The sequence below is a fragment of the Protopterus annectens genome, chromosome 3.part1 (assembly GCF_019279795.1).
Source record: "Protopterus annectens isolate FY-2018-M chromosome 3.part1, PAN1.0, whole genome shotgun sequence".
NCBI classification, from domain to species: Eukaryota; Metazoa; Chordata; order Ceratodontiformes; family Protopteridae; genus Protopterus; species Protopterus annectens.
The window spans coordinates 131,279,777-131,304,830 of NC_056732.1; the positions used below are offsets into that span (position 1 = coordinate 131,279,777).

Sequence of the window (25,054 nt, forward strand, 5' to 3'; positions counted from 1 at the left end):
TCCTGCATGGCAACTGGAACTCCCTGAGCTGGCCTGATAACTGGACTGACATCTGGGTCTAACTTCATGGAGTACACAACTGGAAGCTTCCCTAGTTTGTCTTCAAAAAGACCAGCATAGGTAGAAAAAATATACTGGGTGAAATTAGAGTAGTGGTCTTTAATAACCAAATGCACAGAGGGAAAACAATGTACATGGTCCCAAAGGGAACATGAGACAGCAGGCAATATGACAGGCATCAGCAGCAGGCTGGCCAGAGGGCATGTCAGTGACAGTAAAAATGCAGTTCACAATGGGCAGTGCATTTATAATTGGAGTGTGTGGACCACTAGCCCCTTCATAGTGTCTAGGGAACATTACCTAAACTGCATACTGGAGCATAAATGTGACTACAGTAGCCTGCAGGATTTCCTGCATGCTGTAGCACACTTCTGCATGTTGTAGTTACATAAGTATGTACTGTACACTGAACAAAACACTCATTACTTCTTCTGCCACCATGCATTTGTTTATTAAAGCTGTGAGCATGGCAGTGTGTACTTCTCTTTGTCCACAGGGAATTTGCAGTCATATTTCTCTGCAGCTGAATGTCAATTCAGCTATGTGCCCCAAGTCAAATGTACCACAGGGAAATGTCTTGCTGCCTAGGTGCCTGAACCTGGTCTTTTAAGTTAACTTGATGGACTTCCTTGCTAAATGAAAGCAGTTCCATTTTCAAACTGTCTCTGAGCCCTAATAATGACTGGATATGCCTCATATGACCACATAAAATAACAAGTCATAACATCTTCCAGCAGAATAACATGAAAGCACTTCTGAGCCTTAAGTCTGAATTTCTTCACCATCATAAGCAACAAGCTTTGCACACCTCCTCAAATCAAGCCTTTCACCATGTCACACTCTAACAAATGTTTCTGCTGACATAACATTGCACTTGAAACTTGTGCCAGCTTTGAGCTCTATGGGTTTTCCATTTATCTGAACAGTACAAAATACCTCATTGTTTGCCCATAAGTCTACTGCATTAACTGTTTCATGAAGCACTGACACACCATCAGCATAAAGAGTAGGGTTGCAGCTCTCTAATTGATCAACTCATTTCTTAAAGTGTTCCCTCTTAATAAAAGAATGTGGGCCTTTTGGCATACAAAACCTCTTGAAATGATTCCACTTATTGCATTTGTGGCATTGCTGACCAAAAGCTAATCATTTTTTCTTTCTAGCCTCATGATTTCCACTACAGTTATGACAGTTGGGAATGAAACTGGGTAAGCATACGCACTCACCCTTATGTCTGTTTGCTGACTCACTCATATGCTTCACTGAAACTGTGCGAACTCTGGAATTTGCTGAAAAGCTCTGGGGTTTACCAGTGAATGCTGCAGGGGCTACAGTTGCTGCCAAGTGCTTGGGCTTGTTTCTTTTAACCACATACTCCATGCTATCAACATGAGCTTTATCACTCTGCCTTCTAGAGCTGTTCTCATTTGTAAGCATATTTGTGTGCTTTTCTGTGAGCTGACATATCTGACAAATCTCAGTGGCCATATTCAAAGTTAAATTACTGTCACAGAGCAAAGTCTTTCTCACAGCATCATTTTAATACCACACACAAGTCTGTTTTTTATCAAATTATCCCTTAAATCACCAAATCTGCACGTTTTAGCCTTGTTCCCCATATCAGTTATATATGCTGCAAAAGTTTCACCAGGCTTTTGAGTCCTTGTATAAAGTATGTGCCTTTCCATTGTAACATTTGTCTGGGAGTTTCAGGTTTCTCTGAATTTACATTTTAAGCACTCAGGGTCCTCCCTCCCTTGACTCAGCTGGTACAACAATATGACAGTATTTCCCCTCTCCTGCATAAATAGCAGGTGCATACACAAATGAACACTCCCTTTCTATGGCTTCTGACCCAGCTAAATTAAGCAGAATAAATGCATATGATCATCTTTATCAGAAAATGCAGCCTGTATGAAAATGTCGTACTGTTGCTCAAATACCCTCTAGATGTTCATCGTGCATACAGCTGCAGTCATAACAGATGGGGTTCTCCTGCCATCAGGCGGGTCCTCGGTCGGCCAAATTCCAAAGTCTAGGTCCAGCGTCGGTTGTCGTCGCTTCTTCCCTGACATCAGAGTGACAGGGGTATAAAGGAACCAGCTGACGCCATTTTCTTCAGTCTTTCTTGCCACGTGGTGCCCGAAGCAGAAGCAATTCGCAAGTGCCGGTCGGCCAGCTCCTGAGATTACGAAAATTTGGAAACCGAAGTCTTCTTAAAAGCTAAGTACCCCGTTGGGGAAATTTTTCTTGCCTCAGACCGATGTCAGACAAAGTTAATAATTGTATTTCTTGTGGGAAGCAAATACCGCATAAGGATTTCCTTTCCCTCTGTATACCTTGTTTAGGCCCAGACCACGACGTCTCGGTCTGTCGTTTTTGTGCTACATTCAACAAACGCACTATTAAGCGTCGGGCGGAGTTCACCCAGCATTATTTTGGGAAAGCATTTAACTATACTATGTCGTCGGATACTCTGACTCCGGTTTTGTCTAAAAAACGCAAAGACAAGAACCGACACACGAGGTCCACGGCCTCTACCGACACCACGCCAAAGCCAACTACACGTGGTCCGGTTCTCAGCGAGGCGCCTACGCAGCCCCTGATTACTAACGACACTTCTTTGATGGTGTCTCCTGTGCCCAAGGTCACAGGCTCCTCAGCCCACACCCCGACTACAGATACCAAAGCCACTTTTGGCATTGAAACTCAGAATGTGGACAGGTCCACCTCCACTCAAGGTGTCTTCAGACCTTCCTCTTCTTTCTCCATCAAGGCTTTCACAAAGTCTAAAGCAACCATGCACTCTAAGAGACCAGCTACACAGGGCCCATCTCCAGGCCCCATGCCTAAGAAGCAGATGCTTAAAATGGCTGAGGATTTAATTACTCTAATCAGAGGTTCTCAGCCCCCACCGGACAAAAGGCCCAGAGTGGAGGAAGAATCCCCCTTCTCTGATCAGGGCTCCATTATTTCAGTGCACTCTGATGATCAGGAACATTCTTTCTCCCCTTTTGAAGACTCTGATGCGGAGGAGTCCATCCCTTCTGTATCCCCCCCCTGAGGATTACTCATTTGAGGAAACTTTACATACCTTAAGGGAACACTTTCACTGGGAAGGCCAGGATTATTCAGATTCCAAGAAAAGGCTCAGTGAATTTCTTTTGTTACCTCAGAACAGGCCTCTGGCTATACCTCCTGTTTTGGACATCCTAGATGATGTTTACTCGGAGGCCTGCCTTAACCCGGATTCTCTACCTCCAGCTCCAGTTAAGCCTAACAGGTACTACAGGGTTCCTGACTCACACCAATTTCTATACAAAAGCCATGCTGCTGACCCAGAAACCATCTCACAGGGCCCCAAGGGAGTTAAGGCCTCCATTGCCAAAAATCCATTGCCTTCTGAGAGAGATTCCAGATCCTTAGAAAGGTGTGGAAAAAAGGTATATACCTCGGCTACCTTATCCATGAGGGCCTTAAACTGTCAGTTTCATATGCTAAAATACCAACAGTTTTTGTTATCACAATTGAAGAGTAAAATGTCACAACCTGAACAACCAGACTTGAAGGAGTTGCAGGATTTGATGCATAGTGCAGAACAAGTGGGTAAGCATACCTTACAATGTGGTTTTGATGCTCTAGAGGCCTCATGTAGAGCTGCTGTTACAGGATCAGTCATATGTAGGCATGCCTGGCTCAAGGAACAAGCCTTGCCTGATCATGTCAAAGCTAAATTACTAGACGCCCCTCTTCAAAAGGATGTACTATTTGGGGCAAATGCTGAGGAGATGTTAAGGAAAATGGAGGAAAAGGCTAAATCAATGCAAACTGTGAAAGAATTTCTACAGGTTCAACCCCCACGTTTTAGTAGAAATTGGCCTTCCAAAAACTGGTCCTTTCCTGCCACAGACAGACCCCAAAGAGGCAGATACAGGCGCCCAAGGGGCAGAGGACAATCCCAAGGATCGTATAGAGGCAGACAATGGCAAGCTCCTACACAAAGAGGTGGTGAGGACAACTCGCAATCTTTCAGAAAGCAAACCTAATGACTTTCCCCTTTGCATGCCAACCAGGTCTCAAATGGCAGCCCCCTTAGGAGGAAAGCTGGCATTATTTTAAAAAAATTGGCATGTTGTCACAAAGGACAAATGGATCCTGGACATTATAAACAGAGGCTGCAAATTCCATTTTCACACCCTTCCAAAAATGAGAGGCATGCCAAACCTGCCACACAATCAAGGGGCAGAGGCACAAAGGCAAATTACAGATCTCATAAACATGAAAGCTATTCAAGAGGTACCTACGCACGAACAATGTCAAGGTTTTTATTCCAGGCTATTTCTGGTGCCAAGGAAGGGAAAAATTGGAGACCTATTTTGGATCTATCCATCCTAAACACATTTCTACTCGTACCAAAATTTAAGATGCTCACTCTACAGCAACTTCTTCCCATGCTGGGCAAGGAGTCTTGGCTGGTAACATTGGACCTCAAGGAGGCATACCTGCATGTCCCAATCAGACAAAATTGCAGAAGGTACCTCAGATTTCTTGCAGGTTCAACCCATTATCAATTCTCTGCGTTGCCCTTTGGCTTATCTACTGTGCCCAGAGTATTCACGAAATGCCTGGCATCAGTAATTGCCTACTGCAGACTTCAAGGGATACAAATATACCCCTATTTGGATGACTGCCTGATCCAAGTGGACAGCAAGCACACTCTTCTGAAACATCTGGCTTATGTAATAATGTTATTGAACTCTCTGGGATACACAGTCAACAAAAAGAAATCAAGGCTAATACCCTCTCGGAAGATTATTTTCCTGGGTGCCAATTTGGACACAAACACCCAGATGGCCTACCTCACGCCAGAAAAGCAGGGGCAACTAATTCAATACTTCAGAACACTAGCAAATTGCACCAGGCTGACTACAAGGAAAATCCTGCAGGCTCTGGGATTCATGGCATCTTGCATCTTACTAATCCCATGTGCAAAGCTGCATATGAGGAAACTACAGTGGTACCTGAAAAACTTATGGTCTCAACACAGCCACAGTTTGGAAACAATAATACCACTAATTCCATGTCTGCAAAAGGAATTTCTGTGGTGGGCTCAAGCATGTCAAACAAACAAAGGTCTTCCATTCAGCAAGCCTCAAGCAAATCAAGTCATCACAACAGACGCCTTGGACTACGCCTTGGGGGGGTGGGTGCACATGACAGATCGGTGCATCCAGGGCAAATGGTCCCAAAAAGAAAAGCACCTTCACATCAATCAAAAAGAAATGCTAGCAGTAATAAATGCTATTATAGCTTTCAAGGACCATCTACAACCAGGTCAATTATTGATTAAGAACGGACAACACCACAGTTATGTGGTACATAAACAAACAGGGAGGAACACATTCTTACCCCCTATGCAGACTGGCCATGTCACTTTGGAACATGGCCATGGACTTACAAATGGAACTACAAGCACAGTACTTGCCAGGCAAGGAAAACATGCTGGCAGACAACCTAAGCAGGAATATGACAGATCCACACGAATGGAAATTGCATCCAAAAGTTTTTACAGGAATAATCCAAGAATGGGGAAGGCCAGACATAGATCTCTTTGCCTCCCACAAGAATCATCAATTGACAAAATTCTGCTCAAGGATCTTCCATCCAAAGGCCTGGAGAGTGGATGCTCTTTCTTTCAGTTGGACATCAATGACAGTTTATGCGTTTCCTCCTCTTCCTCTGCTGCCCAAAGTTCTATTAAAGACCAAAGCAGACAGACCAAAGATGATTCTCATTGCTCCGGACTGGCCAAGGCAACACTGGTACCCACTCCTGAGGAGCCTGGCGCATTCCCCACCATGGACCCTGCCTCTAATGCCTCTTCTTCTGACTCAGCACAGTTTCAAAACTCTTCACAGCCAGCTAAAAACACTAAATCTAGCCGCATGGAAGATTCCTTAGCATCACAACAGGCCCTACTTTCCAAGGAGGTGCAGGATGTCATTTTGGAGGCCAGAAGGCCATCAACTAGAAAAGCTTACTCCGAAAAATGGAAACATTTTTGTGTCTGGAATGACAAAAAGGGCCAGGATCCTGGAAAACTGAATTTACCTCAAATACTACAATATTTGGCTGAACTGCTAAGCAGTGGACTTTCTTTCTCCTCCATCAAAATCCATGCCTCAGCCATTTCTGCAGAATACAACACTGATCCACCTTTATTCTCTCATCCTCTCTTAAGACAGTTCCTCAGAGGGGCTAAGAATTTAAGGCCTCCAAGGAAACAACCAATACCTGCTTCAGATCTTAAATTCATTCTGGAAAAACTGACCTTGCCTCCCTTTGAGCCAGCTGCCACATCAGATTTGCAATATTTGTCCTGGAAAACAGCTTTCCTTCTGGCTATCACCTCAGCTCATAGAGTTTCAGAACTACAGGCTCTCATGGCTGTCCAGCCTTTTATCATCTTCCATCAGGACAGAGTTTCCTTACGAACCAACCCGTCCTTTATGCCAAAAGTGGTATCCAGGGTAGCTTTAAATCAGGCCATACATTTACCTACTTTTTATCCTAATCCTCAAAACAAAGGGGAGAGATTACTACATTCCTTGGACATCCACAGACAACTGCGTTATTATTTGGATAGAACAAGGCCTTTCAGAAAATCAGAACAGCTCTTTGTGGCCTATGCGGTAGGAGCTCAAGGGAAGCCAATTTCCAAACAATCTCAAAATGGATAGCCCACTGCATACGCTTTTGCTATTCCTTTCATGGCAAAACTGTTCCTACAGGCATTAGAACTCATTCCACCAGGGCCACAGCCACCTCTGCAGCCTTCCTCAGAGGAGTTCCTACCAAGGATATTTTGAAAGCAGCCACTTGGAGTTCTGTGCATACCTTCTCCAAACACTACAACCTACCATTATACTCCAAATCTAGAGCAGGCTTTGCCACTGCAGTCTTGCAGGGCATTTTGGCTCCTCCTAGTTCCACCTAGTGCCTACCACCCCTTTCTTAGCTTTGAGATTCTACCCATCTGTTATGACTGCAGCTGTATGCACGATGAACATAGTACAGTTTTGTACCTACCATAAATGTAGATGTTCGAGTGCTAATACAGCTGCAGTCCAGGTTTCCCTCCCTCATTCCCCTCTTGGGACAGGCCTGATTGGGGTTGTCATTTTATGATGTATTTGCTTGCAACTACTGTATTTTGATTATATTGCACTGCATTATCACACAAATTTATGTATTGCCTTCTTTCTGGGGGCACCTAACATCTGGGGCAAGAAAAACTGAAGAAAATGGCGTCGGCTGGTTCCTTTATACCCCTGTCGCTCTGACGTCAGGGAAGAAGCGACGACAACCGACGCAGGACCTAGACTTTGGAATTCGGCCAACCGAGGACCCGCCTGACGGCAGGAGAACCCCATCTGTTATGACTGCAGCTGTATTAGCACTCGAACATCTACATTTATGGTAGGTACAAAACTGTACCTTCTCAACAATATTATTGTCAAACACAAGTGCAGTGGGTTTTTGAAATCAGTCTGCAATGCCCACAAAGTATGCACAAACACACAGAAAATATGGCCACTGTAATTATGTATGAATAAACTGTGCTTTGAGCTTGTAATAACATTCAAATGCACAATAAACTCTTCAAAACACTCTACTTTTTTGAAATATGCTCGGCAATGGTTGTATCTTGCAAAATAACTTTACTGTAATACTGCACAAACGTGAACACTTTATACACTTCTAATAACTCTGATATCTCTGATTAATACAAAAAATATGTGCTTAGCGAAAATGCAGCCGTTTCCTTTTATTTTATTAATTTTATGCAAATTGGACTTTATTTCAAACATTTTCCGTAGCAATTTGAAGACTTTTATCAATATTGGACATATTGGTTTATGCAAATATCATTTAGAGAATTCTGTATGCCTTGTTTCATATTTTGCAAATAAAAAAATATTTTGAGCAAGTTTTAACATCTAAAATTCGTTTTTGACCTGTTTTGCAAATTATGTCTGCAGTAGGGATGATTCATTCCTTTATATTCCTCAGTTTCAACTGAATGCTTCTCAGTCTTTAACCAATATCTATAGAGTGTGGTGGAGCCAGACAAGCCCAAAAAAGGAAGATCCTTAACAAATAAAAAAGAGATGTCCAAGGCTGAGAGTAAAAACCTCATTAATGTATAAAGCACAGCAGAAAATAGGTTAACCCTTTCGCAGTTGCCCGCTTCTTCAGACCTTAATAAAACAATACTTAAAAACAAAAGTTTAAATAACACAACCAACCAATAAAAACACACAGGGTTAATAAGGCAAACCCCTTCTTTTCAGCAGGGGTTTTAAAGAGACTGTACAATTCAGACGAGGTAGAATACAAGCTTTAAAATCAACAATCCATTTTAACTCAAAATATTTTGTTTCATTATGCAGATCACCTCCTCTTATATTTTCGTTAAACTTCTGCAACACTAAATACTTACAACTTTGTGTCCCCCTGCTTCAAATACATGTTTGGCCAGTGTTAAAAGAAAAACTAATACCACCCCCCTTTGTCACTTCTTAAGGTTCCTCAGGGGGACCTAAATTTTTGTCCATCTCAAACTGTTTTACCAGTTTACAATATGTTAAGTGGATCCACGATGTTCGTTCTTTTATTCGAACCGCAGTAGGAGTCGAAATCAGCACTTGATATGGACCTTCCCACTTTGGTGAAGCCCAGTTTTTTCTCTTGATTATATTGATCCAAATCCAGTCTCCCAGTTTAACTTCGAGAATTCTGCTCTTCTGCTGATCTGAAAAGCAATCATTTGTTAGAGATGTTTTAGTTTTTGTCAGCAGTTTTCTCATGTAATCTGCTAACTCCTCACCCCCCCCTCACGTTCCACAGGCAATATACCTTGCCATTGTGGGACGTAATAGGGGTGACCATAAAGGAGTTCAAATGGCGTAATACCTTTGGAGGTAGGTGTGGTCCGCATGGAGAGGAGTGCCAAAGGTAAGCAGATAATCCAAGACTGATGTGTCTCAGCCATGAGTTTTCATAACTTACTTTTGAGAATACCATTATGATGTTTGACCAACCTGGCTGACTGCAGATGGTAAGCACAATGGTGTTTAAGGTTAATTTTGAAAACAACAGCCAATTTCTGAATAACTTGATTAACAAAATGAGTGCCATTATCAGAATAGATGTGTACTGGAATTCCAAAATGTGGAATAATATCATTCGTTAGAATTTTTGCCACTGTTGAAGCATCCGGATGAGTGACGGGAAATGCTTCAACCCATTTGGAAACGCATCAAGGATAACTAATACAAACTTTTTCTGCTGTACAGGGGTAAGTTCAATGAAATCCATACAGATGGTATGAAAGGGATAGGGTGGAACTGGGAAAGTTGCCGGTGCAACACGTATACCACCCTGCCCATGAAAACGAGCACATACAAGACAAGACAGACAAAAACATTTTGCATATGCTACAAATCCTTTACTCCAAAATACTTGTTGCACTAACTGAACCATAGCTGCTGGACCGTTGTGAGACAGTCCATGAGTAATGAGGGAGGCATAGCAAAATAAATTCATTAGTAAAACGTATTTACCATCTGGTCCTACATAAACCCCTTGCTCATGTGTCACCCCATATGTTATCCATTTTTGCTTTTCCTGCTTAGTGCTTAACTCTTGCATGACCCGTAAGGTTTGTAGATTAAGGTTATCTGATGGTTGCAAGTCTGTTTCAAGTGCAAAAGCAGATGTTAAAGCAATTTCCTTTGTGGTCTTATCAGCTAGGGCGTTCCCTAATGCTACCGGATCTTTAGCACTAGTGTGAGCCGCGCATTTGCAAATTGCTAGCCTGCTAGGTAGTTGGATAGCTTGTAAAAGATCTAAGATTAGGTTTTTATGCGTGATTTCTTTTCCCGAAGCAGTGACCATTCCCCTATTTTTCCATTGCTGGGCAAAGACATGCACCGTAGAAAAAGCATACTGACTATCTGTATAGATAGTAGCTGCTTTACCTTCCGACAAAGCGCATGCCCTGGTCAAAGCAATCAATTCCGCTGCTTGTGAGGACAAGTTCCTGGGGAGAGGATTAGCTTCTATGATGTGTGTACCAGTTGTTACTGCATAACCTACTTGGGTGTTACCTATCTAATTTTTACGGGCTGACCCATCGACAAATAAGGTCCAGTCAGAACTCGGTAAGGGTTGATCCTTGAGGTCAGGTCTAGGTAAAACATTCGCATGAATCATGTCCAGGCACACATGTGGAGTTCCATCAGCCGGTGTGGGGAGGAGAGTAGCCGGGTTTAGGGCAGTACATCGTTCTATGGTCATGTGAGGTTGAGACAACAAAATAGTCATACACGATAAGTGTCTGCTTGGAGATGGAAAAGTTAACTTATCCTGCAGCAGAATCACTGCTACTGAATGCGGTACTCACAAGGTTAGTGGATGAAATAAAATAAGTGTCACCGAAGCTTGAATGGCCAATGCCGCCGCCACCACTGCCTGCACACAGTGTGGTAATGATCAAGCGACAGCGTCCAATTTACTTGAATAAAAGACCAGGGGTCTGAGTTTGTCCCCATGCGACTGTAACAGAACGGATGTCATGTATCCGCCTTTACAGTCCACCGTTTGAATAAAAGGTTTGGAATAGTCAGGGAAACCTAGAACTGCTGAACTTGCTATCAATTGTTTGATCTGAGTAAATGCTTGAATGGACCTATCCGTCCAAGAAATGGGATCATTTGCCGCCATTGGGAGGGCAAAGATCAGATCCGATAAAGGACCTACTTCCTCAGCATAGTTAGGTATCCAACTACGGCAAAAGTTAGTAATCCCCAAAAATGACATAATTTCCTTTTTTTTGAGGGGCATAGGTGCCTGGAGAATAGCTTCCTCTCTAGTGCCATCAAGTTGCCTGCCTTGGTTAGATATTAAATAACCCAAATAGCGTACCTCTAGTTTACAAAATTGTAATTTAAACTTATTTACCTTGTGTCCTTCATCTGCTAAAAAATGTAGAAGCTGCAGGGAGTCCGTTTTACAGGCAGATTCTGTAGGGACAGCCAGCAGGATGTCGTCTACGTACAGCAATAGATGGCTCCCATGCTTCGGTGAAAATTGAGCCAGGTTCGCTGACATTTCTTGAGAAAATACAGTAGGACTTTCACAATAACCTTGAGGTAATCGTGTGTATGTGTAATGTTTGCCCATAAATGTAAAGGCGAACCAAAACCTGCTATCCTCATGTAATGGGATAGAGAAAAATGCATTACTGATATCAATAACTGTAAAATATTGGTCTATGGGAAGGATATCATTCAGTAGGACAGACGGATCTGGAACTACCGGGGCCCTTGGTACTATGGCTGCATTAACAGCCTGTAAATCCTGTACCATCCTCCAAGTTCCGTCCGGCTTCCTTACTGGAAACAAAGGCATATCACATGGTGAATCTGCACATGGGATCAAGACCCCTGCCTGTAGTAATGCTTCAATTACCAGAGAAATTCCTCCTTCTGCTATTTTGCTCAATGGGTACTGTCGTTTGGGAGGTCTATAATCAGATTTAGGTGTGATTTTGACTGCACCTGCTGTTTTCATTAATCCTATATCATGCTGCCCAGTCAACCACAAAGACTGTGGTATAGTCTGCAAATCATTTTCTTCCTGCGGACTCAGCATAAAGAGTCAGCTGGGCAATGCCCTATCCTCCCTCAAATGTACTGTGGGTCTAGCCTGCGTGACCCAATTCAACTTTTGTACCTGAACCCCCCTGCTTTGTAACTGTTCTTCTGACAAGGTACTCCATTCCGTTACCTTTTTACCTACAGAGACCCAAGCCTGTTCTTCCTCTTTCGTTACAGATACATGCGGTGTAAGATTACTCCTAAAAAGTGCCAGCATATCTTTCGTGAGACTGCATGTGGCTGCAGAGTTTCTTAATTTATCCCAGTACAGTTGCTTTAAAATAATCTTCGTGATTTTATATTTAAAAAACAGTGTTTCATATACCGTATCAGGACCTATCAATTTTCTATAGTACATTGTACAGTGCAACTGTTCTGCCTTCACTGGTGGTTGATGACCATACTTACTTAAAGCTAAATTTAGTAAGTCATTTGTTACGCTTTGAGGACCTGTAGAGACCAAATCATTACTGTACCATTAATGTAAATCTCCCTGTCCATCTTGCAAAAATGCAGCTTCAAGTTGTACTCGCTTGGCCTGTATACCATGAGCTGTGGGGACTGCTGCTATACCAAAAACATGCATTAGGTCCCTTCCTAACAAATTAACAGGGCAAATATGTGAAATAATTACACGAACCCTAATGGTCTGGTTTGTTTGAGGGTCTGTGAACCACAGCGGTCGAGACAGCGGTTCTTTATAAATCCGTCCATTTGCCGCTTTTACTAATACATAATCACTCGTGGTTGCATCAGATGGAACAACAGTATGTTTTAGCAAGGTCCTAGTTGCTCCTGAATCACACAAGAATTCTACTTCTTGTCCTTCAACTTGCAAACTAATCCCAGGTTGCACCTCCAGTTGCATTGTTAATGCTAATGCTGTCAAGTTGACAACTTGATATTCTCCATCAGCAGAAAAACTGCTTTGCTCATGTTCCCATCCTGCACATTCCCCTTTGGTCTCCTCGTTCTCCTCCTCATAACCTTCCATGATTTCATCCGGTGGCCCTGGCCACCCTTCCTCACCATCATATAGTCATGCTGAGGAATGCGCCGGTGCTTGTGAGGCACCCGGTTGTCCCGAGCTACAACAATCTCTTGCAAAATGTCCTTTCTTACCACACTTAAAACATTCCCCCCTCCTTACCCTTCCCTCGTAATCCTCAGAGTGTCCTACATTTCCTCGCCCCTTCCTCTGCCCCTATTAGGTTGACTTTGCAGCAACATAATCGTGCCATCCGAATTAACCATGAGGGTCTGTGCTTGCTTCTTCTTTTTATCCGCTATATACTTCTCCGCATGCCTAGCATATTCTGACAGTGGTTGTAACCATGCTGTTCTATGGTCTATCATATGTTTAATAATAAAATTACTAATTGGAGATCTACACCCTTTCAAAAAGGCATTCTTTAACTGTTGTTCATATGATGAGTCTGCCTCCTGATTAGTGGGCACTTCTATGCCACTATGGTCATCAATAATAACAGTTAAACGCTGTAAATAATGGTCTACTTTCTCGTCATCGGACTGTACACATTGATTAATGCATGTCCAGTCCGCACGTGCCTTCCATTTTTCTGCGACCCGCTCAAGTAACTTTTTAAGTTGCCTCTCAAATTCTGCAGTATCATGACCAAGAGGCTCCCCGTCCTCCGTAAGGGGTTTCCATTTTCCACAGATAAGGTGCCAGTCAGGACCTAAAATTTGTCGGAGTACCTGTTCACATTCAATACTATTAAGTTTATAACTTATTTGCATACCGTGCATGTCATCGGCAAATTTCTTAATGTTGTCTTTTGGGTGGGGGATTCCTTCTATGGCTTTTCTAATATCCTCTTTGGTCCATGGGTAGTAAACCAGGATCATGGGACCCTGTCCGTCCATACCCGCCTGTGGATTTGCTACTTGAATCAAAGGGTATTCACCCTCGCTATCTGGTACCGATTTATCCTATACTCTCCACTCACCATCCCCTACCTTTCGGTTTCGCAGCTCTAGGAAAGTGCCAGGAGTTTTCTGCAATATTACGGGTTGTAACAGAGGGTAAATGGCGGAGGGGACCTTCTCTTTTTCATTTTCCTGATATTGTGGTGGCTCAGCTGCCCCTTCCCCCTCCGCTGCTCCTTCCACGAGGTAGGGCGGGGCTGAAGGATTACGATGAATATGTACGGTGGTTTCGTCATCTTCTTTGCTAACAAAAAACGTGGATTTTGCACTTGAATCATCCTTTGCAGCCATATTTTTACTAAGATATATTTTATTTGCCTCTTCAAGCCATTTTTGTGCCTGTGGAAAACCCACCTTCTTTTGGTCTTTTACTCTACTGCCTGCGTCTCTGCGCAGGTCCCTTACCAACCTCTGACATTGGTTCTTATCTAATTTTCCTGATAACTGATACTCCGTCTTCCATTTGTCTAAATATTTTAGATTTTTTTGATGTAATTTAAACATATGTTGTTCATCTTCACTAACTTCAGTTTTTTCTGTTGATAAGCAACTATTTCCTGTTCCCATTTCCCTTATTTAAAAGAGAAAATATTCCTTTTTCCTGAGATCTCTACCTATCTTTAGATTTTTCTACTTAAAGACAGTCCTTTTTTTTTTTAACAGACAATTGTCCCTTATGACTAGTCCCTTCCTTTTCCCTATCCGTTATTAAAAAAAGGGAAAGCTTACCTTGCTGTGAGTCTTCCGCCCTTTCATTCATCACCGTCTCGCAGATTGAATCAAGAGTGACTGGCCTCTACTTACGACAAGATTTCGTCAGAGGTCTTTTACTTATCAGGGAGTCCGTGATTCGTTCTCCCTTCCTGTACAGGTTTTCAGTCCCTCTTGTGTGATTCGCACTGTGAAGAGGTGGCCCCACGTTGGGCGCCAGAAAATGTTAAAAGAAAAACACTTATTTCTCCAACATTTGCCAGAAGAAACACAGCGATTTCGATAAGCAAGTAAAAAACTTTATTTACATGCATGGAGACCTGCCACATCGATGGTGGAATGTCAGCAGTCTAACTTCTGTACAAACTGCAGGGGTTTTTATAGCCCCTTCTGCACGTACACATACATATTTGACAAGATGTTTATCAAACACTGAGTTTCAGTTAAGACAGAAATATGCAAGGGTCAGTTTTAGTTAAGACAGAAATGTACAAGAGTCAATTTCAGTTAAGACAGAAATGTGCAAGGGTCATAAGATAATTGCAAGTTCTGTTCTTTTTCGGACTGCAGGCTAACATCTGCACATTCTTTCATGGTCAGCCTGTTTAAACAGGTCAAACAGTTCTTTTAGAAATTCTTTCTTTGCACACAAGATAGTTTAACCCTTATTATGCCTGATACAAAGTAGTTGTTCATACTGAATTTTATTACAGCCAGTGCATTTGTTAATTTATTATTAAGTATATCATTCTGATGCTCCAACACTCTCTCCTTAAACATACGATTGGTCTTACCAATGTAAAAACAATCACATTGGTTGCACTTAGCCAAATACACTATATTTCTTGTACAGCAATCTGCATAAAAAGAAAATTCTATTGGCTTAAAACTGCAGGGATGAATAACCATATGGATAGACCAAATATTACAACAGGCTTTGCATGAGCGACATGCATATGTACCCTTACGATGTGAGGGCATTTCCCTGTATGACCTACTATATTTATAACATAAATGTTGTTTCAGATTCTTGCCGTTTCTAAAAATTGAACCTGGGATTCGTCTCTATTAACTTACTTATAGCAGGATCTGTAAATAAAATGGGCCAATTTCTTTTAACAAAATCACAGACCTTATTTACTTGACCAGAATAAGTTAGACATACCCTATTGACTACCTTGATATTTTCAGACTTATAGCTTGCCAGAGTTACAGAGGGTTTGTCGGAGAAATACGGTTTAATTTTCTCTCTTTCTTTCCACCTTACTAGTTTCTTCTATAGCTGTTTCTATTTCTTCAATTTTATAGCCTATATTAAGTAAATCGGTACATAATAAATTAAGGGCCTCATTCAGGGATTCAGTATCTGTATGTAATCTCATACATCTAAGTACCTGATTGTTCACCACATTTTTAGTGGTATGATTGGGATGCATACTTGAATGATGCAATATAATAGTTTTCCTACAAGTTTTTCTAAACATCTTTGTTGACAGATTACCTATCATATTCTTACTTACAGTCACATCTAGAAAATCAATAGTCTCCAGTGAATATTGTAGAGAGAAAGACAAATAGGTAGTGGTGTTCCCCAAAAAACCCATAAATGTGTAAAGTTCATCAACGTTACCATGCCAAATAAAAAAGATGTCATCTGCAAAACATTTGTAGAAGGAGATGTAATCTACACATATCGCTATTGAAAACACACTCCTTTTCCCAGTTGGCCAAGACTACGTTAGCATATGTATTAGTACATGCCGTGCCCATGGGTACACCTACTATTTGGAAGAAGTATTCATACTCAAAGAGGAAAATATTATTCTCCAAAATCAGATCTAGTAGGGCACAAAGCATGTTAACCTTAGAGGTGGAGAAACTACTCTCTAGCCAGGAACTGCCTCACCTTATCAATCCCATCATCATTAGGGATGACAGTAAAGAGTGTGTTCACATGTAGAGTAACAAATAATGCTTTCCTGATCTCATTCTTATCCCTACTTTTGGCCCAGACATATTAATTGCTCAAGAAATTGTTTACTGTCTCGTAGAACCAAATCCACTTTGCCCAATATACTCCTTAATTGCTTCTCAACGTATATGGACATAGGCTCAGTGAGCCACCCCCTTCCTGAAACTATAGGGTGAAAAGGAGGATTCAGCTGATCTTTATGGACTTTAGGCAGACCATAAACTACTGGTATAGTGGGATGTTCAACAGAGAAGTACGTATAAAGAGAATAGTCTATTTGATCCATCATCAAAAGATCATAAACATAGAAATTCAGTCTCTTAATAATGCCATTTAACTGAAACTTCTGCAACGTAATATATACTGTATCAACATGTAACATATGATGCATTCTGTCCAAATAATCAGACTTATCAATGGCTGCTATCCCTCCACCTTTATCAGCTGGTCTAATAACTTGATGTTCAGCCCTAGTTAATTGAGTTAAAGCCTCATGTTCCTTTGCCGACAAATTAAAAAATCCATTCTTATCATTAAAAACCCTTCTCAAATCACCTTCACAGATTTTAGTAAAGGCTTCCATAGTTGGGGAATTATCTGGTATAAAATGACTTGGTCTTTTAAAAACATCACGGCCCAAAGTGTACATTACTATCCATATACATAGTTTTTAACATAATACTCCTAGCAAACATTTTCAAATCTAATATAGTCTCTACCAAATCCATCTTGGTAGCAGGAACAAAGGAAATGCCTTTATTTAAAACAGCTAATTGCTCATTAGTAAGTGCAATGGAAGATAGATTAAAAACAAAGCCATCTATCTCCGATTGCGTGTTAATGGACCTTTGATTAGAACTGGGGGATCTGAAACTAGCCTGCCCCTTCTTTTCCGACTGCATGACCTCCCTGTTTGTTTCTCCTGTCTGATGGGAAATGCTCTGTCTAAAGAAACAGCCAAATTAGGATTAATAGTACTATTCTGGGTAACAGGTGTGGCCACTGCTAAATTATTTGCTCTCAGCATAGTGGAAGTCTTTGGTCTGAAAACAGGTTCATCCCTCATTAAAGCACTAACATCATCAATAATAGGAACTTGATTAAAATAACCAGATTTCTGATTAGAGCTATGACAGACTACAACATTGGCATTAACAGGAGGGGTCAATTCAACACTCAATTTACATCCAACATTAGAATCATTATTAATCAACAACCCCTCATGATTGTCAGCATTGAAAGCAGTATTGACACTGCTAACATCAGTCACAATATCCATAACACTGTCCTTGTTCGAATATTTGAGAGGTGTTAGCCATCAGGGACCGCCTCAGCATGTCTGAAACAGCAGGCAGACCTAATCTTGCCTCCTGTACACTCATAGGCAAGATCATAGATGGTAAATTAGCTCCATCTGAGCACCCCTTCATTGAGCCAGCGAGTCCTTAACATGTCCAGGAGAATGATGTTTGTCTCTTCTCTCAAACACCGTAGCACTCGAATTCGAAACCACCGTCCATTGCTCTGCTGACGACGTACTTCCTGCCAAGCTAATTGGTTGCGTATTTCTGGGCCAGAAAAAAACATTGCCATCATGGAAGTCTACAAAGTCCCTACGGAGTTTCTTGGTTTTATCTTTCTCAAGTTTCCTCTCATATAGAGAGATAGTCAACAGCAACTCATCCATAAGTTGCTCAAACACTTCGCCCTTGAAAGATCCAGGTAAGTAGGACATAAAATCATTACTATCTTTGGTCAAATGATCCTCCACAGGGAGAAAAAAATCATTTAGTAGTGCCATATAATACAAACTTAGCTGTAAGTTTAGGACCTGCCATCTTTTTAATAGCTCCAGAAGGTTTTCTCCATAGGAGGGCATTTTCAATACCCAAAGCCGTCTCTGAACTATCTTATGAAAGATAGCCGCCGCAAAGTGAAAACATTGCCATAGCAAACGCTTGTGCTTATCCAATTTGTCTTCAAGCACCTTAAGAGACTTTTTAAATACTTGTATTTCATTATAGTCTACATTCAAGGTTGCAATGTCCTCATCAATAAAACTCACGCCAATGAGAGGATTGGCACTGCATAAAGGCTTAGATGTATTCTCTCCAATAATATATCCATTCTTATCTTTCTGTACCAACTTACTGCATCTATTGGAAGGAATATAATCCAATTTAATGTCTATACTCTCAGCCATGGTTCCACCAAACAAACAAAAAAAATTTTAACCAATATCTATAGAATGTGGTGGAGCCAGACAAGCCCAAAAAAGGAAGATCCTTAGTAAATGAAAAATAGATTTCCAAGGCTGAGAGTAAAAATCTCAGCTAGCCCCATGGCACCTGCCTCAGACCTCTACCCTGCTGTCACAGCAGAGGAGCCAGATTTTGCACCCCCAGCTTCAAACCCTGAACCTGGCAGCCTGGCTAATTACCTAATGTCCCCCTTACCATCCCTCAGTAAACAAGTGTTGGATGTCATTTTGGAGGCAAGGAGGCCTAGTACTAGAAAATCTTATGCTAAAAAATGGAAAAGATTCTGTGCCTGGAACCAAACTCAGGGGATGGCCACAGCAGCGCCAAATTTACCTTGGATTCTACAATACTTAACTGAGATGCTTCACAAGGGCCTTTCCTTTTCCTACATCGAAATTCACGCCTCAGCCATTTCAGCTCATTACAATACAGAACCACCCCTCTTTTCTCACCCACTGCTCAAGCAGTTTCTCAGAGGGGCCAAAAACTTAAGACCACCCAGAAGAGCCCCAACTCCAGCCTGGGACTTTAACTTTGTATTGGAAAAACTCACTTTGCCTCCTCTTGAACCAGCTGCAAGTGCAGAGTTAAAATTCCTTTCTTGGAAAACAGCTTTCCTTTTAGCAATCACTTCAGCAAGAAGGGCATCTGAATAACAGGCCCTTATGGCAGTGGAGCCTTTCATCATTTTTCATGCAGACAGGGTGTCCCTCAGGACCAATCCCTCCTTCATGCCCAAGGTGGTATCCAGTGTGGCTCTTAATCAAGCCATTCATTTGCCAACTTTCTTTTCTAATCCACAGAATAAAGGGGAATGGATATTGCACTCCTTAGATGTGCACAGACAATTTAGATTTTACTTGGACAGGACTAAACCTCAGAGGAAATCTGAACAACTGCTAGTGGCATTTGCTGTAAGGACAGAGGGGAAGGCTATTTCAAAACAAACCATTTCTAAATGGATAGGCCATTGCATTAATTTCTGCTATATGCACCATGGAAAACCTGTCCCACAGGGGATACGACCCCATTCAACCAGGGCTGCATCTACCTCTACAGCCTTTTTTAGGGGTGTCCCTATCAGAGACATCCTAGAAGCTACTACCTGGAGTTTGGTACATACCTTCACAGAGCATTACTATTTGCCAATTTTCTCTAAATCCAGAGCTGGCTTTGCCACTGCAGTCTTGCAGGGTCTTATAGCTGGTCCTAATGCTATCTAAATTCCTCCTCCCATCCTTAGCTTTGGGAGTCTAACCAAATGTGATGACTGCAACAGTGAAACATGAAAAACATAGTACAGTTCTGCACATTTACCACAAATGTAGATGTTCGAGTGTATTCACTCTTGCAGTCCTGGTTACCCTCCCTCCAGCTCCCTGTTTTCTTTTTGGCTATACCTCTACACTTTTTTACTATGCTTAAAATGCTTTTTGGTGTATTTGCTTTTTTGTTGGAGGTATAACCTTGTATTTATATATATATATATATATATATATATATATATATATATATATATATATATATATATATATATACATATGTATTTAATTGCTTCCCATTGGGGGGGGCACCTGATATCTGGGGCAAGAAAAACTGATGTAATGGCGTCAGCTGCATGTTTTATACCCCTGACTACCTGACGTCATGGAAGATAAGACAGCAATTGACGCAGGACCCAAGACTTTGATAATCAGGCCAACTGAGGGCTACTGCAATCAGATAACCCAAATGTGATGACTGCAACAGTGAATACACTCGAACATCTGCATTTATGGTAAGTGTACACAACTGTCCTATTCGGTCCTACGAGACAATACATTTCTTGAGCAATTATATGTCTGGGCCAAAAGTAGGGATAAGAATGAGATCAGGAAGGCATTATTTTTTACTCTAGATGTGAACACACTCTTTACTGTCTTCCCTAATGATGATGGGATTGATAGTTTTTCCACCTCTAAGGTTAACACGCTTTGTGCCCTACTAGATCTGATTTTGGAGAATAACATTTTCCTCTTTGAGTCTGAATACTTCTTCCAAATAGTAGGTGTACCCATGGGCATGGCATGTACTAATACATATGCTAACGTAGTCTTGGCCAACTGGGAAAAGGAGTGTGTTTTCAATAGCGATATGTGTAGATTTCATCTCCTTCTACAAATGTTTTGCAGATGACATCTTTTTTATTTGGCATGGTAACGTTGATGAACTTTACACATTTATGGGTTTTTTGGGGAACACCACTACCTATTTGTCTTTCCCTCTACAATATTCACTGGAGACTTGATTTTCTAGATGTGACTGTAAGTAAGAATATGATAGGTAATCTATCAACAAAGATGTTTAGAAAAACTTGTAAGAAAAATAATATATTGCATCGTTCAAGTAGGTACTTAGATGTATGAGATTGCATACAGATACTGAATCCCTGAATGAGGCCCTTGATTTATTATGTACAGATTTACTTAATAGAGTTTATAAAATTGGAGAAATAGAAACAGCTATAGAAGAAACTAGTAAGGTGGAAAGAAAGAGATAAAATTAAACCGTATATCTCCGACAAACCCTCTGTAACTCTGGCAAGCTCTAAGTCTGAAGATGTCAAGGTAGTCAATAGGGTATGTCTAACTTATTCTGGTCAAGTAAATAAGGTCTGTGATTTTGTTAAAAGAAATTGGCCCATTTTACTTACAGATCCTGCTATAAGTAAGTTAATAGAGACGAATCCCAGGTTCAATTTTTAGAAACGTCAAGAATCTGAAACAACATTTATGTTATAAATATAGTAGGTCATACAGGGAAATGCCCTCACATTGTAAGGGTACATATGCATGTCGCTCATGCAAAGCCTGTTGTAATATTTGGTCTATCCATATGGTTATTCATCCCTGCAGTTTTAAGCCAATAGAATTTTCTTTTTATGCAGATTGCTGTACAAGAAATATAGTGTATTTGGCTAAGTGCAACCAATGTGATTGTTTTTACATTGGTAAGACCAATCGTATGTTTAAGGAGAGAGTGTTGGAGCATTAGAATGATATACTTAATAATAAATTAACAAATGCACTGGCCAAACATGTATTTGAAGCAGGGGGGACACACAGTTTTAAGTATTTAGTGTTGCAGAAGGTTAATGAAAATTTAAGAGAAGGTGATCTGCATAATGAAACAGAATATGTTGAGTTAAAATGGATTGTTGATTTTAAAGCTTATATTCCACCTGGACTGAATTGAAAAGTCTCTTTAAAACCCCTGCTGAAAAGAAGGGGTTTGCCTCATTAACCCTGTGTGTTTTTATTGGTTGGTTGTACTTATTTAAACTTTTGTTTTGAGTATTGTTTTGTTAAGGTCTGACAAAGCGGGCAACCGCAAAAGCGCTAACCTATTTTCTGCTGTATTTCTAAATCTTGACTGAAGAATCTGGATCCCATTCTGGCACCATGTCCTTTTTAGACATGCCACTTCTGACACCATGTCGCTTGTCTCTCTCTCGCTAACATAGATGACAAGCAGGTGGGTTATTTTGTTTACATGCTTTAATACATAGAAACACATCAGGATGGATAGCAGCATCATAAAATATAAACAAACTAGTTAGCAGATGGACCTTACATACATACATGCTTACATCAGCTTACTACAAAATGGCAGTCAGGCTCACATCTGCTCAGTATTTATACACTTGTACAAGCCCTTGCATAGCTTCTTAAAGGCACATACACACACATTGATCTACACTAGCGTTGGGGATTAATGCATGGATATAACTCAAATCCTTGGAGATACATGTACACTGCATCATGAAGCAACCCATTTCTCTGTTAATTTCTAGCTGCAAACACTGTCCCATATGTTCACAGGTGGCCATAGTAAAACCTGGAAACATTCACCTAATCACAACCTGCTGGCTCATTTTGATATTCCTTTCAGAAATAATGAACACCCAGAATAATTTACTGCAGATGAATTGCTGGTTTAGTTTTAAACTTGAGATGATCTACACTACTTATGCCTTTTGCTGCTTCCCCAGTACGATCAGCTGCATGTTTCTAGGTCATGTAACAGCTACTACTTTTCTAGATGCAATTAATGTCTTCAGTACGGTGTCACAAGTAATCCCCTATTATAGCTGTAAGGCTGTCTTTCAGATGAAGCCATAAGCTCACATATTTTTTACTGATTTTAGTAAATATTTTGTTTCTGCTCAATCAAGCTTTGTGCAGATCTCCCTTTTTATAAAAATGTTGCCTTATACTAAATTGTGCTGACCTCTTATGGGGGAAAAAACACAATGAAACAAGTGCTGAGCAAGAACTACAGACTTAGGCATCCACTGAAAAAGCAAGAATTTAGCACTTTATATGGTCACCCAGTAAAAGTAAAAGTTTCACCTGGCGTGTCATTTTCACCACTGAATGTTGACATGTAGTTTGTTTTCTGCAGTTATTCCACATTAGGAGTGCTTGTTAGTACATCATGACATGCATGATAAGTTATGCTGTTTTGAATGATGTGCATACGAGCCATGCTAATGGAATGACTGTGTGCACTTCTCTTACTTGGCATATTTTACTGATATCAATGTTATTTTAGATTATGTCAGTTAGCATAGTTCTGAACATATTTGCTCAAGAATTAGGGGTAAAGCCAAAATTAATTGGGATAAAGTAGCCCAAAACCAATGCCGGTGGAGGGGCATGTTACTTAGCCATCTATACCCTATGACAACAATTAGAAGGCTGAATAACAGTGTCTGTATCGTAGGTTTTCCTGCTAGCACATCATTTTTAGACATGGTTCAGATGCCACCACAGTTTTTTTTTCCATGTTTGGACTAGGTAATAGCATATCATCTGCATAAATTTAAAGTTTTATACTTTCAAGTACCAATTTACCTCCTATAGTATGAGGCCAAGTTAATGGTTTATGGCAAAATATCCATAAAGACAGCAGATAATGACATAACTAGAAGGCAACTTTGACTTCTACCCTGCAAGTTGCTAGTTTTGACTAAGCATGCCATTTTGTCTTGTGTATACCATGACTTTCATTTCATTTGGAGGTTGTATCAAAGTCTGTCTTGGGTTGCCACAAAAATTAAATGTCATTGTTTCAAAGATATTAATATTTCAGAGATCCATTTTGTATCTAAATTAAGGATTGCCACTGTCCCCTTCCTCAGCTTAAGATAGTGTACTTCTTCATCCTTGTAAAGGTCTTCCTGGTAATTTTCACACCACTTTTGTCATTATGATAGTTTGTTTTCCAGTTCTTTTTATGTACTTTCTTCAGGTATGACTATTCGGTTATGTTTTTGGGATACCTTAGTGTAAAATTCAATTGATAAATATGTAACACCACGGAAGCCATACATGAGGCACCCATTTTGGAACAGACAGTGGAAGTGTGTTGTTATTCTAATTATCACAGCCTTACCAATGCAGTATTACATACAGTTACGGTTCTGTAGTCCTCTGGGTATATTTATTAATGCCTTTATGTACTTTCTTCAGGTATGACTATTCGGTTATGTTTTTGGGATACCTTAGTGTAAAATTCAATTGATAAATATGTAACACCACGGAAGCCATACATGAGGCACCCATTTTGGAACAGACAGTGGAAGTGTGTTGTTATTCTAATTATCACAGCCTTACCAATGCAGTATTACATACAGTTACGGTTCTGTAGTCCTCTGGGTATATTTATTAATGCCTTTATGTACTTTCTTCAGGTATGACTATTCGGTTATGTTTTTGGGATACCTTAGTGTAAAATTCAATTGATAAATATGTAACACCACGGAAGCCATACATGAGGCACCCATTTTGGAACAGACAGTGGAAGTGTGTTGTTATTCTAATTATCACAGCCTTACCAATGCAGTATTACATACAGTTACGGTTCTGTAGTCCTCTGGGTATATTTATTAATGCCTTTTGTACTTCTTTTCCAGATGCAGATGTTGGCCATCCAGAGGAACGTGAGTAGAACATGTTTTTATTTCTCTTCAATGCTGTTTGATTTTTTTTAAAGTTTTTTTTTTTTTAAGACTAGCAATATGATGAGTAGATGTCCTGGGAGTGTCATTATTTCTATGATGTGATCTGCTGACTGCTGTGAAAGTTATATATGAATCTTTCAATAAGTGATGGCCTTAATTTAATCAATGAAAAAGTGATTAAATCCCTACCACTGTTTTAAAGCAAAAGTGATCTAATCAGCTTTCTTTCTGCGCAAGTGTTTATCATTCTGTTAACTTTATGTTTCCCAGCGTCATTGCCCTCAGCTGACAGAAGAATGGTAAACTAATTCTGGAAACATTTTATTCATTGTTTGTGGGGGTTATATTGCTGTGTCAGAAGGCTAACTGTCTG

General features: G+C 40.6%; 1 protein-coding gene across 4 annotated transcripts in view; it reads left to right on the forward strand.

Annotated features, from left to right (window-relative positions):
- TGFBR2 (transforming growth factor beta receptor 2) overlaps window positions 1–25,054 on the forward strand; it is a 470,063-nt gene that overhangs the window by 306,168 nt on the left and 138,841 nt on the right. For all 4 annotated transcript variants that reach the window (XM_044066662.1, XM_044066660.1, XM_044066661.1 and 1 more), the window contains one exon: window positions 24,634–24,660. In XM_044066662.1, the coding sequence (XP_043922597.1) occupies window positions 24,634–24,660 (27 nt within the window). The remainder of the gene's footprint in view (window positions 1–24,633; window positions 24,661–25,054) is intronic.